The 12,780-nt window shown below is 41.7% G+C and overlaps 1 protein-coding gene across 3 annotated transcripts in view; it reads left to right on the top strand.

Annotated features, from left to right (window-relative positions):
• Znf106 (zinc finger protein 106) overlaps positions 1 to 12,780 on the top strand; it is a 52,428-nt gene that overhangs the window by 17,060 nt on the left and 22,588 nt on the right. Inside the window, exons 4-7 of one of the 3 annotated variants that reach the window (XM_021192783.2) lie at positions 3,253 to 3,450; positions 6,396 to 8,561; positions 9,680 to 10,307; positions 11,387 to 11,456. In XM_021192783.2, coding sequence (XP_021048442.1) covers positions 3,253 to 3,450; positions 6,396 to 8,561; positions 9,680 to 10,307; positions 11,387 to 11,456 — 3,062 coding nt within the window. Of the gene's footprint in view, positions 1 to 2,878; positions 3,195 to 3,252; positions 3,451 to 6,395; positions 8,562 to 9,679; positions 10,308 to 11,386; positions 11,457 to 12,780 lie in introns of those variants that run through there. The other 2 variants (XM_029536070.1, XM_029536069.1) reach the window with 2 other exon arrangements.

The raw sequence follows: 12,780 nt of genomic DNA, 5'->3' as shown, positions 1-12,780 counted from the left end.
GGGCCAAGTAGTGGGAGTGGGTGGGTAGGGGAGCAGGGGCAGGGGGGGGTATAGGGAACTTTTGGGATAGCATTTGAAATGTAAATAAAGAAAATAAAATAATAATAATAATAAAAAGAAGCTGTTTGTTTGTGACAGAATCTCACTTCTGTAGCCCTGACTGGCCTGGAACTCTGTGAATAGACCAGGCTGACCTAAAACTCACAAAGATCCACCTGCCCCTACTTCCACATTCTTCTCTTCTCTTCTCTTCTCTTCTCTTCTCTTCTCTTCTCTTCTCTTCTCTTCTCTTCTCTTCTCTTCTCTTCTCTTCTCTTCTCTTCTAAGACAGGGTTTCTCTGTGTAGCCCTGGCTGTCCTGGAACTCACTTTGTAGACCAGACTGGCCTCGAACTCAGAAATCCACCTGCCTCTGCCTCCCAAGTGCTGGGATTAAAAGCGTGCGCCACCACTGCTCGACTTCCACATTCCTTTAATCTTTAAACATATCTTTAAATATATAGATGTGGTTAGAAAATAATGCATTAAAATATTATAGGATGGCATGGAATCAGAACATTGAGTTTGAGGTAACCCATTGATATTTTTTTGGAACCTGGTCAGAGTTCTTCATTTTAAAAATTTTAAATGAAAGCATTTGTTCTACAAAGTTTAAAAATTTAAAAAAAGTGTAAGCTTTCTACATTTTTCCATTTTCAGAGAGTCTTCCAAAATAAGAAACGGTATTGGGTGTGGGTGTGTCCTAAAGTTGCTACTGCTTCTGCTGTTCCGAGCTCCCCCTCCCCCTTTCTTTTTTGAGACAGGATCTCCCTTTGTGGCCCTGGCTGGTCTACAATTTGGTATATAGATGGACTAAGCTGGCTTTGAACTCACAGAGATCTGCTTGTTAATCCCTTAATAATGCTGTTTTGTTTCCTTTACTTGGCGGGGGATGGGGCTTGTTTTTAATTTTTGATTTTTGTTTTTCGAGACAGGGTTTCTCTGTGTAACCCTGGAACTTGCTTTTTGAACCAGGCTGGGCTTGAACTCACAGAGCTTCATTGGTCTCTGCCTCTGCCTCCCAAGTGCTGCAGGGTTAGGGTTAGTGACTGCAGTCACTGCTGTCTCCTCTTGCTTCTACTGTTTTTTAAATTATATTTTTTATTAGATATTTTCTTTATTTACATTTCAAATGTTACCCTCTTTCCTAATTTCCTCTCTGAAAAATCCCCTACCCCTTCCCCCCTCCCCCTGCTTCCCAACCCACCCACTCCTGCTTCCCGGCCCAGGCATTCCCCTATACTGGGACATAGAACCTTCACAAGACCAAGGACCTCTCCTCCCACTGATGACCGACTAGGCCATCCTCTGCTACATATGCAGCTAGAGCTATGAGTCCCACCATGTGTTTTCTTTGGTTGGTGGTTTAGTCCCAGGGAGCTCTGGAGGTACTGGCTACTTCATATTGTTCCTCCTGTTTGCTTCTACTTCTTAGTGCAATACTGCAGCTCAAACCTATTGCCTCATGCCCTGCACGCTGGATGCTACCTACCATTGTGTTACATTTCCTGTCTAACTGCATTGCATTTTGTTCCCTGCGATTTATTTTTTATTTGTGTGTTAATGTGTATTTATGTAGTAAATGCACGCCATGTGAGAACCAGTGTCCACAGAGGTCAGAAATGGGTGTCAGATCTCATGGAGCTCAGAAATTCTCTGAGTCAACGGAAAATGTTCTTAACTACTGGGCCATCTTTCTAGCCCTCATGATTGTATTTTAAGATGTATCAGGCATTGTTTGAGTTTTTATAGTTTGTAACTAAGTAACAGTGTTTTGCTTAACATTTAGTAATTCTTGATACTAATTCTTGTTTTGTTTTGCTTTGCTTTAAATGGGCATTCAAGTGATTTGTAACAGAAACTGTCTTCTAGTAAATGAAGTGCTCAGTTTCAAGGACTTTCGTTAATTCATATCAATTCTTCTTATTTTGATTAATACAGTGTGGGGGTTGGAGGAGGTGACTAGGTGTGTTTCATGGCATGTGTCTGGAGATTTATATAGGCAGACAGATGTAGACACCCACATAGGTGTGGGAATCACAGAAATATCACTACTATAAACCCATAGCACAAACTCTTGGACTAAGTTGAATTATTGGACAGCCACAGTTGCACACTTCTCATTAATGTTGCACAGACAGATGATGTAATCAGAGGATTGAAAGAACTTAAAAACAGTTAAATTATTGATTTGCTACATATTTGAAGAGGATTTAAGATTTTGATTCTTAAGACTGGCCAAGGGCTGGTGAGATGGCTCAGCGAGTAAGAGCACCCGACTGTTCTTCCAAAGGTCCCGAGTTCAAATCCCAGCAACCACATGGTGGCTCATGACCATCCGTAACGAGATCTGACTCCCTCTTCTGGAGTGTCTGAGGACAGCTACAGTGTACTTACATATAATATATATATATATCTTTAAAAGACTGGCCAAACAGATTTGCTATTGAGTCAAGTAGAAGAAAAAGCAGGCAGAAGCAAGCCAGTCATCACTAGTTTAGGTAAAAGCCAATTTTGTGTGTATATGGACTGTATCATTTTCTGAAACTTGAGAGAAAACATTTGCCTAACAGCTGCTAACTTCCTACAATTGACATGGTTTCAATTCCCTTTAAAATAAGCCTGCTGAAGCAGTGTGTCACACGTATCATCCAGGCTAAGGACATTTGCTACTCCTGTCGTTTGCCAGGGTCCGGAGTCTTCACATTCCAGGCAGAGTGCCAGGTGTTCAATTTTTAGTTACTGAGCTGAGATTGGCTGTCCCCCTCCTCTTTGCTCCACCCCCCAACTTTCACTGGAAGAACGCTTTAGAGCTGGAGATTAAATGAATGTGCTGTCACCAGGCTTTCTGAGTGCAGCTGGCATCATGGGTGTGCCCCAGAGCAGCTTGTGTTTGCTCTGAGCCCCCTGCCCTGCCTCCCCTTTCACCATGTTTCCTCTGGCAAGATTTTAAGTACAGCAATTCAAGAAGATTTCTCCTAAAGCCCATTAATTTCAAGTGTTTCGCCTCTTGATTGCTGGAAAAGAATCTAAAGTTTATTCCAAAGTAATTTATAAGCAAACGTACTAGAAGTGGTGAGAGGAGCACCAACTTGACCCCTCTAACCTTCCACTGTGGCCATCTGCATACAGAGTCCCAGAGGAAACTAGCATCTGGTGAGTGTGCCATGCCAGTGGGGAGCATTGAATGTCCTTCATCTCCCTCTTTCCCTAGGGACAGTAGTCATGAGTGCCGAGTGTGCCGGGTCACAGAAGTGGGTCTCTCTGCATATGCAAAGCACATTTCTGGCCAGTTGCACAAAGATAATGTTGATGCCCAGGAAAGAGAAGATGATGGAAAGGAAGAGGAAGAGGAAGATTATTTCGATAAGGAACTTGTTCAGTTAATACAAGAAAGAAAAGAACAAAGTCGGTAAGTTGGTTTGTTTTTAGTTTTGCTTTTTGAGATAAAGTTAGATGTAGACAACTTATCTGTCCTAAGGATGAGCCTCTAGAGCTTTGTGCAGCTAAGAGGACACTCTACTAACTAAGCTACACGCACAGCCTCGTGATTTGAAATTTGAAAGATAAGTAAGTCTAACTTTAAGACCCTTAAAGCTTAATCTTATTTAAAATATAAAGTTTTGTTTGAGTTTGCTGAGGACTAAGGACTATGAAGTGCTTTCTTGAATTGTTATATTATCTGTCTTTAAACTCAGTCTTGTCTTTAGACCTGAAAACTATAGTCTTGGTCATTGTGTCTTGAATTGTTTTTATGAGAAAGCCATATAAGTATAATTGAATAGACATTTCATCTATTATACATTTGTATTATTATATTTCTTATTGCCCAAATAGTATCTCTTAGGGAAAAGGATGACCTCTTATAAATTGCATGGTGCTTTTGTTAAATCTGAATTTTCTCTTTGGCATTCTAACAACTATACAGTGCCTGGTTCACTCTGGATGTAATAGTAATATTATATTATATTAAAACATTAATATGTTAAGTTTGACAATATCAAGATTATTTGAACAATATACGTTCCCTAATTGTTTTTCCTAATTTTGTATATCTGTGTTTATGTATTTGTGTGTTAGGCATTTATGGTTTTACTTACCTGATTTTATGGCCTGAAGTTTTTGTTTGTTTTTAATTGAGCGAGGCAGTCATGTAGCTATAGCGAGTTTTCAGCTTGCTCATAGCCAAAGATGATTCTGAATTTCTGTGTCTGTCTCCCTAGGTGGTAGGCTTATAGGTGTGTGCTATGACTTACTTATTAATGAGACAGAAAATAGGAGAGAACAATTAATGAAGTTCATGAGTTTTAAAGTCCTACTATGTGATGCGAAAACTTCCAACTCTAAATTTTAATGATTCTTCTTGAATATTATATATACATACTCTGACCTGCTTTTTGTTAGAGATTTAAATATAGGTAGGAAATGTGTTGTTTTACCCTAGATATTAACATTTTAAAAGTAAGTCCTTGAAAAAGACTTTCTTGTTGACTCCTTGGGCTGTGTAGTTCTTCAGGTACTGTTCTCATGTCTACAGTGCAGCTGAAGTCTGCGCTTCTGTTTTAGGAAGTTAAATGGGTAGGACACTAATTTTTGTTTTCTTTCTTATACAACAAAACTATTATATCTAAGCTATGTAAATGATCAACCATTGTCAAAGACTATGATTAGACATTGATATACTTACTGTTCTTTGAGTCTTATAAGTCCCCTGTAATGACATAATTATATGAAATCACCCACTTTTATTTATTGATTGACTGAAGCAGGGTCTCTTTATGTAGTCAACTCACATTCTTCTTAGTCCTGTTGTGAGTACTGAGATTACAGGCAAGTGTTACCATGCCAGCCGAGATGAATTTTTAATTCTATATTGTGAAAAAGGAACTAATTTATGTCCAGAATACTACATGCATAAAGGCCATTTAAGAGCTATCAAGTTGGTTCTGTGGGTAGAGGAAATGCAGCCAAGTACTCTGCTCTCTTGATTGTACACATGCACCATGGCATGCACATATGCATACACAATCAGTTTTCTTTTAAAGGCCAGTTAAGGTCAGTTTTTAAGATGGTAGTCAGTGTGTTTTGTTTGTTGAAGCAGGGTCTTGCTATGTAGCCTTGGCTGGCCTGGTGCTCACAGCATAAACCAGGCTGACCTCAAACTCTGAGATGCTCCTACTTCTGCCTCTCAGTACTGTAAGAGGTGTGTTATAGCCACACCCAGCCTAAGATGTTACTTCTGTATGTGTGTAGGTGTATGTGTGTCTATGCACCACACTCTTGCCTGCTGTCCATGGAGGCCAGAAGAGGTGTCAGGACCCCTGTAACAGGAGTTCCAGATGGTGATGAGTAGGTGCTGGGAATTAAACCCCAGGTCACCTGGAAGAGCCAATGCTTTTAAATGCTGAGCCATCTCTCCAGCTCTAAGACAAATTTAGAGAAAGAAATTCAGTTGCAGAAACTGTTGCTGTGGCAGTGTTACTGTGTCAGGCCTGAGTGGGTAGTATAATTGACCCCTTTGCACTTTTATGACTCCATTCACATTCCTTAGCTTCTCTAAACTTGAGCCTCTCCATTTGAAAAGTAATAATATATCTTTCTGGATTGTACAAATGGAATGAGGTAATCTTTTTTAAAAAGCATTAATGAATTAATTAATCTAGTCTTCAGACTAGAAATGAAGCAAATTTTAGGCCACTTTATTACCTGGCGTTTTGAGCACCTATTACTTGCTGGGATATTAGACACACCATAAGTAATTTGTAAAGAAAAATGGTTTCACACATTGCTGTGATAAGTAAGTTATTTCCTTTTGTGGACACCTTATGTAACATAAATATGTGGGATCCCTTATTTGGCTTTTGCTGTTTGACTGCATTTGGGACCTAATTTATTGTGTCAGCTCAGTTCTAAGCCTATTCCAAATAGAAACTGTATGGAAGTGGGTTAGAAAATAGATTTTTTTCAGTAAGAACCTGCATCTGAAGAAATCAGGTATGTCCACTGACTGAACATGGAGTTACATTAACAATAATCCTAACCACAAAATATAACCACCCTTATTTTGAAAAGAGCTGGATAATGTAAAAATGCTAAGATAATAGAAACAAAATTCTAGAACAGTAGCCCCTTTCACTCCTCCCCCCCCCCAAATTGGGAGGATGGTTTAAATGTGTCTAGGATGAAGGGAAAGATAGTCTATTATATTGCAGATGTAAAAGCAAGCACTAGAAATAAACACAGGCCCCATTCTGTAATCTAAGAAAGGAGGGAGGGGCGTTTTGGTGGGTTATGCCTTTAAAGAAGCACAAGTAAGAATTTCATTAAATCCATAATGACCAACTGTTTTTCTTTCAGACAAGATGAACCTCCCAGTAATAGCCAAGAAGTAAACTCAGATGACAGGCAGCCCCAGTGGAGACGAGAGGACCGAATCCCTTTCCAAGACAGAGAGAGCTATAATCAACCAGCAAGACATCATCGTGGACCCCCACAGAGAGACTGGAAATGGGAAAAGGATGGCTTTAATAGTACTAGAAAAAACAGCTTTCCACATTCTTTGAGGAATAGTGGTGGGCCAAGAGGAAGTTCTGGCTGGCATAAAGGTGCTACAAGGGGCTCTTCACCTTGGTTCCATAATCACAGTAATTCTGGAGGAGGCTGGCATCCAAACAATGGGATGGTAGATTGGAATTACAATGGTACAGGAAGGAATTCCAGTTGGCATTCTGAAGGAACAGGTGGCTTTCCCAGCTGGCACATAAACTGGAAATCCAATGTACGTGGTACAAATAGCTGGAATTACAATGGCCCTGGAGACAAATTTCAACAAGGCAGAAACAGAAATTCTAACTATCAAATGGAAGACATGACCAAGATGTGGAACAAGAAATCTAATAAGCCAAGCAAGTACAGTCAGGAGAGATGCAAGTGGCAGAGGCAAGACAGGGACAAAGCTGCCAAGTACAGGAGTCCTCCCGAGGGATACGCAAGTGATACGTTTCCCTCAGAAGGCTTACTTGAGTTCAATTTTGAACAGCGAGAAAATCAAACCACTAAACAGACAGACACGGCAGCCTCAAAAATTAACGGAAAAAATGGCACCAAAGCAAGGGACAAGTTCCGCCGCTGGACACCTTACCCTTCCCAGAAGACTCTAGATTTACAGTCAGCCCTGAAAGAAGTCATTGGCAACAAGTCAGACACGCTAGATAAGCCTCTCTTTAATTTTAGCTTAATAACTGCAGGACTGCGCAAACCAGTTGATAAAACAAGTAATCCTCCAATGCTAAAAACACAAAAGGAAGGACCTCCTGGATCTCCCAGTCACAAATCCATTTCTGATGGCACTGCTTTCTGTGAGGTGGCAAGAGCTTGCCCCATTACCGAGCAGTCTGAGCCACATCAGAAGTCAAATAAGATTCCATTACTGAAATCCCCACTCCTTCCACTTCCAACCCCTAAATCAGGTCCTCATAAGCATAATTTAAAGAACCGCTCAAAAAATGAGTCAAAATCCTTTCCTTCTGGAGATCAGTCACGTCTCCTGAACAAGTCTACAGTAGAAGGTGGCCATGGTTCTTCCTACACATCCAAATCACACAGTTTATGTCCTCGTGTTTTAAAGGGGAATAAAACTGTATCAGGCACTCAAAAAGAGCCTGACGAGAAGTTAAATAGCACCTCACAGAAAGCCCAAGACACAGTGCTACAGTGTCCCAAAACACTGCAGAATCCACTCCTTACCACACCCAAAAGAACGGAGAACGATGCAAAAGAAAGTAGTGTAGAAGAGTCTTCCAAAGACTCTGTGAAAATCGAGTCTCAGGCACACTCGGCTGAGAGCAGTGTGAAATCAGATGTGAAAATGGCATCTGAGACAGAAAACCATGGCGTAAAAAGTGAAGGTGTGGCTTCACTGACCACAGAGGTTGTGTCCTGCAGCACTCACACTGTGGATAAGGAACAAGGGAGCCAAATCCTAGGAACACCTGAGAACCTCTCCGCCTCCCCACATAATTCCACAGTTCACCAGAAAGAGGCTGAGTTACAAGTGTCAGCAGTGACCAGTCCACACTCTGGCTTACTGCTAGACTTGAAGATCTCTCTAGAAGATGCGCAGGATAACAACCTTGTTAAATCTGATGGACCTTTTGAAACTGAGAGCTTTGAGGACACTAGTGTGGATGCAGAGCTTCAGAAAACGGATCTCAGTAATCAGCCCCCAGGCACGCTCCTACCCGAACTAAGTAAACTTGGTTTTCCTGCCTCGCTCCAGAGAGATCTAAGTCGGCACATCAGTTTGAAGTCCAAAACAGCAACACATCTCCCAGAGCCAAACCTCAATAGCGCTCGACGAATTCGCAATGTTAGTGGCCATAGAAAGAATGAAACAGAAAAGGAATCTGGGCTTAAGCCAACCCTACGACAGATTCTAAATGCATCAAGGAGAAATGTCAACTGGGAACAGGTCATTCAACAAGTAACCAAGAAAAAGCAAGAGCTGGGCAAAGGCTTACCCAGGTGTGTGCCTCTCTCATACCTGTCCTTGGTTTCTTTTAAAGGTTACCACCCTTTGACCTTGGTTAAAAGCAAGTTCTTGTTCAACTTAAATTAAACTTGTGCCAAAAATATCCATTGTAAATGTCTGCTTTAATTCAGTATTAAGCACTGGCTGTTCCTATATGACACATGTGATAGTCTGTCTTGACAGAGGATGCCATTAAAATAGAGGCACACCTGAGACACAAATTGGACCTAGGATTACATACGTCATAAGAAATCTGTTACTTTAGTTCAGATGGACTAGAATGTGCTATCTGTCTCTGAATCCTAATGTTTGGAACCAATGGTAAACATTTTTTATTTGTTTGTTTGTTTGCTTTTTGGTTTTCAAGATGGGGTTTCTCTATATAGCCCTGACTGTCCTGGAACTTGGTCTATAGAACAGACTGGCCTCGAACTCAGAGAAGGCCTGCTTCTGCCTGAGATTAAAGGCATGTGCCACCACTACCCTGCTAGTGGTCAAATTTTTCAACTACCTGTTGTTACTATCTTTGACTGAGCTTGTGGAATCTCCCTGTAGGCATCCTGGGTACTGCAGAGAGTATTGCAGAGTGCTTTCTCTTAAGTTCACTCTTAACATTTTGAGGTGCTGTTCTAAGTGGTCAAAAAGTGCTCAGCATAGGTTCAACTTAGAAAAGCATAGTTTTGCAACAATGTAAGTGTAATCCTCCAGGCTCAGGAACTTTACTATTCTTGTTGATTCATTTGCTTTGTTTTCCTTTCTTTGTCCTTTTGCAAAGTTCATGGTATGGTAAAGCAGAAAGCTGAGAGCCCTGCTTAATGCTTGTGAGGACTTGGTAAGCTGGTTTCTTTGCTTTTAAAATGTTTATTGAAGACAAAGATCTGAATTTGGGAGGGAAACACTCTTGTAGCTGCACAGTTTGGATTCGGTGCCCGTGCTGCTGCTGCTGCAGTACTCTTTACTTCGCTCTGGATTTCCTGTCGTAGGTTGTGCTCCTTGACAGCAGGAACCTTCCTCTGTAACCTCCCTCTGTGTAGTAGAGCCTAGCACATTTAACACTCCCCAGCCATATCTGATTTATTCCTTTCTCTTTTTTTCTTTCTTTTTTTTTAAGGTTTGGCATAGAAATGGTACCTTTGGTTCAAAATGAGCAGGAAGTCTTGGATTTAGATGAAGAGCCTGATCTGTCCAGTCTGGAAGGGTTCCAGTGGGAAGGTGTTTCCATTCCCTCATCCTCTGGCTTGGCAAGAAAGCGAAGTCTTTCTGAAAGCAGCGTGGTCATGGACAGGGCTCCTGTGTATAGCTTCTTTACTGGGGAGGGTACTGGTAAAGAAAATGAAGCCCAGCAGAGTCCTTCACCTAGTACTGCATTGAGTGCTGCCCAGAGTCAGAAGACAGCCATGTATCTTGAACAGGAAGTGGCACCTCTGACTCCCTCTGTCAGAACAGGTGAAAGGGTTGGAAACATTCCTACCCAGCGGCGACATAGTGCACAGTTACCATCTGATCACATAATGCCTTTCATGCATTCAGCCAGAGACCTGCACAGCCAGGAGAGGTCTACCCCACTATCAGAACGCCACACTCAGGAGAGCACTGGAGAAGGAAACTCACTCTCATCAAATGCATCTTCAGGTCATGCAGTCTCCAGCTTAGCAGATGCAGCCACTGACAGCAGCTGTACCTCTGGTGCTGAGCAAAATGATGGTCACAGTATTAGAAAGAAGCGAAGAGCCACCGGGGTGAGTGTGACTCCCCATGCCTTTGCAAAGTATCTCTTGTGAAGACTTAAATATTGATAAGAAAGGCTTCACTCATTTTGACTAGGTATCTGGGTGTGGGTTTCTTTGCTCCAGAGCAGAACTTAATGCTGTTTACTTCCCTTCTTCTGGTTTCTCTCTGAGTGGCTCTACTAAACCAGATGTAATGTGAGACAAATGTACAGTACCAGGAAAATGTGAAGTCATCTCTAAAACTAGTCTCCCAGCAGTGATTCACCTGACTAAGGATAGGTCCCATCTTCAGATGTAACTTAAGCTGTTTTCATAGAGGCACTTGGTACTCCTGTGTTTGTAGGACGTGTGTGAATGCTGGGTTCTTGGCTAAGCTGGAAAGCTTACCATCAGAGAGAGACTTAATAGTGTTAGAATGCATATACATGAACACTGCAATACTTTCCCAGTCCCTGTAATTGCCCTAGTTAAGCCCTCCTGATCCCTCATTTAATCACTTATGCTCCTCTGGCTCCCTGGTAATAATGGTGATGATGATGATGGCCCTGTCCTTAGGTCCCTTTCTGAAAAGAAACTTTTCTTTCCAGTGGTCAAACCTTCTGTGAACTGGCACCCCCTCTCCCTTTAAAGCTAAAGCCCAATTCTGTTTTCGTTCAGCCAGAGGAGATACTGTTAGATGATTTTAAATATACTTGAAGCTTGGGATTTAATTTGAGAAGCTATTGCCTTGAGATTTGTCATGTGGATCCTTTACTGTCTTGTTGGAAAGGTTTTCTTTAGAAAGTTAGAGCACAACCTATGCCAAGATGAACTCAGTATAATGTTACTAGCTCTTCTGTCCACATGTCACTTAACCTAATGGACTGCTTGCTTGGCACAGTGGGCTTTAGTACATCTAAGGGACCAGAAAGCACGTGGCTTTGGGCTTTCTTTATTAGAAACAGTAAGTCAACTAATGGTTAAGTTGTGCACAAGGCCTCTGTTGTCCTTGTAGAGATAGTCGCAATGGCAGAAGGTCATATAGGACAATCATTTTGTCCCTCTCTTGGAGAATGACATTCATATTCAGTATGCAATATTCTTTTTAGGATGGATCTTCCCCTGAACTACCAAGTCTTGAGAGAAAAAATAAAAGAAGGAAAATTAAAGGAAAGAAAGGTATGGCTATATAATGTTACGGATGAACATTACTGTTTCGTTTTATAATGCTGAGTGTTGAACCCAGGGCTTCATGCATGCTAGGCAGATACTCTACCTATGTCTCTAATCACAAGAAGTTGCCATGATAGCACTTGAGCCTTTTGATAATCTGTTTTTGTTTTTTGTTTTGTTTTGTTTGTTTTGGTTTTTTTTCAGAGACAGGGTTTCTCTGTATAGCCCTGGCTGTCCTGGAACTCACTTTGTAAACCAGGCTGGCCTCAAACTCAGAAGTCCGCCTGCTTCTGCCTCCCAAGTGCTGGAATTAAAGGTGTGCACCACCACTGCCTGGTGCCTTTTGATAATCTGGTGTGGTGGTTTCTAATCACCAAACTCTGGTCACCTGCTTCTCAGTACTTAACTGTTCCTCAGACTTGCAGGAACCCTCATCTCTGCCTCCTGGTTCCGGGCTTACAAGTTTCTGGCTTCATACCACAAGGCTTACAAATGTTGTTTTGTTTTAATTGAAAAAGGAGCTGGGTGGTGGCTAAATGGAAAAATACTTGCCAGAAGGCATGAGTCCCCTGGTTCAGTCCTCACTGCTGAGGCAGGATCTGTCTATAAAGCCGGGCTGGCCTCTGCAAAACAAGATTGCAAACTTACGGCACCATACCTGGTTAAACATAGCTTTTTTCACGTTGTTGTCTTGTCTTAATATTTATATATTTATGTATTTTATGTATATGAATGCTTTATTTGCCTGTATGCCTGCATGACAGAAGAGGGCATCAGATCCCATGTGGTTGCTGGGAATTTAAACAAGATCTCTGGAACAGTAGTCAGCACTCTTTTTTTTTTGGGGGGGGGGGGCTCGAGACAGGGTTTCTCTGTGTAGCCCTGGCTGTCCTGGAACNCACTTTGTAGACCAGGCTGGCCTCGAACTCAGAATCTGCCTGCCTCTGCCTCCCAAGTGCTGGGATTAAAGGATTAAAGGCGTGCGCCATGCCCGGCAGTAGTCAGCACTCTTAATACACTGAGCCATCTCCCTGGCCCCTGTTGTCTTTTTTAAAGCAGAAAAACGTTTGATTGCTTGTTCCACCTAGTTGCAGCTAAGATAAATACATGCTACCACATAGACCTGAAGGCTAAGTTATGTTGTAGACAATATAGGCAGGGAATCTCACTAGAATTTTCCATTTGAAATGAGAAGGATCAGGTCATTTAATTAAATATTGTCCCTCTTCACCTTTTTAACCTGTGACCCGTGCTAGCCTTGAACTCCAGATAGTTGTGCCTCTGCATCCCAAGTATTGGAATTATGGAATTAGGCTTGTGAGACACCACA

The sequence above is a fragment of the Mus pahari genome, chromosome 3, assembly GCF_900095145.1.
Source record: "Mus pahari chromosome 3, PAHARI_EIJ_v1.1, whole genome shotgun sequence".
Lineage (NCBI taxonomy): Eukaryota > Metazoa > Chordata > Mammalia > Rodentia > Muridae > Mus > Mus pahari.
The sequence above is the reverse complement of the archived record's forward strand: the minus strand, read 5'-3'. Positions and strand labels throughout refer to the sequence as shown.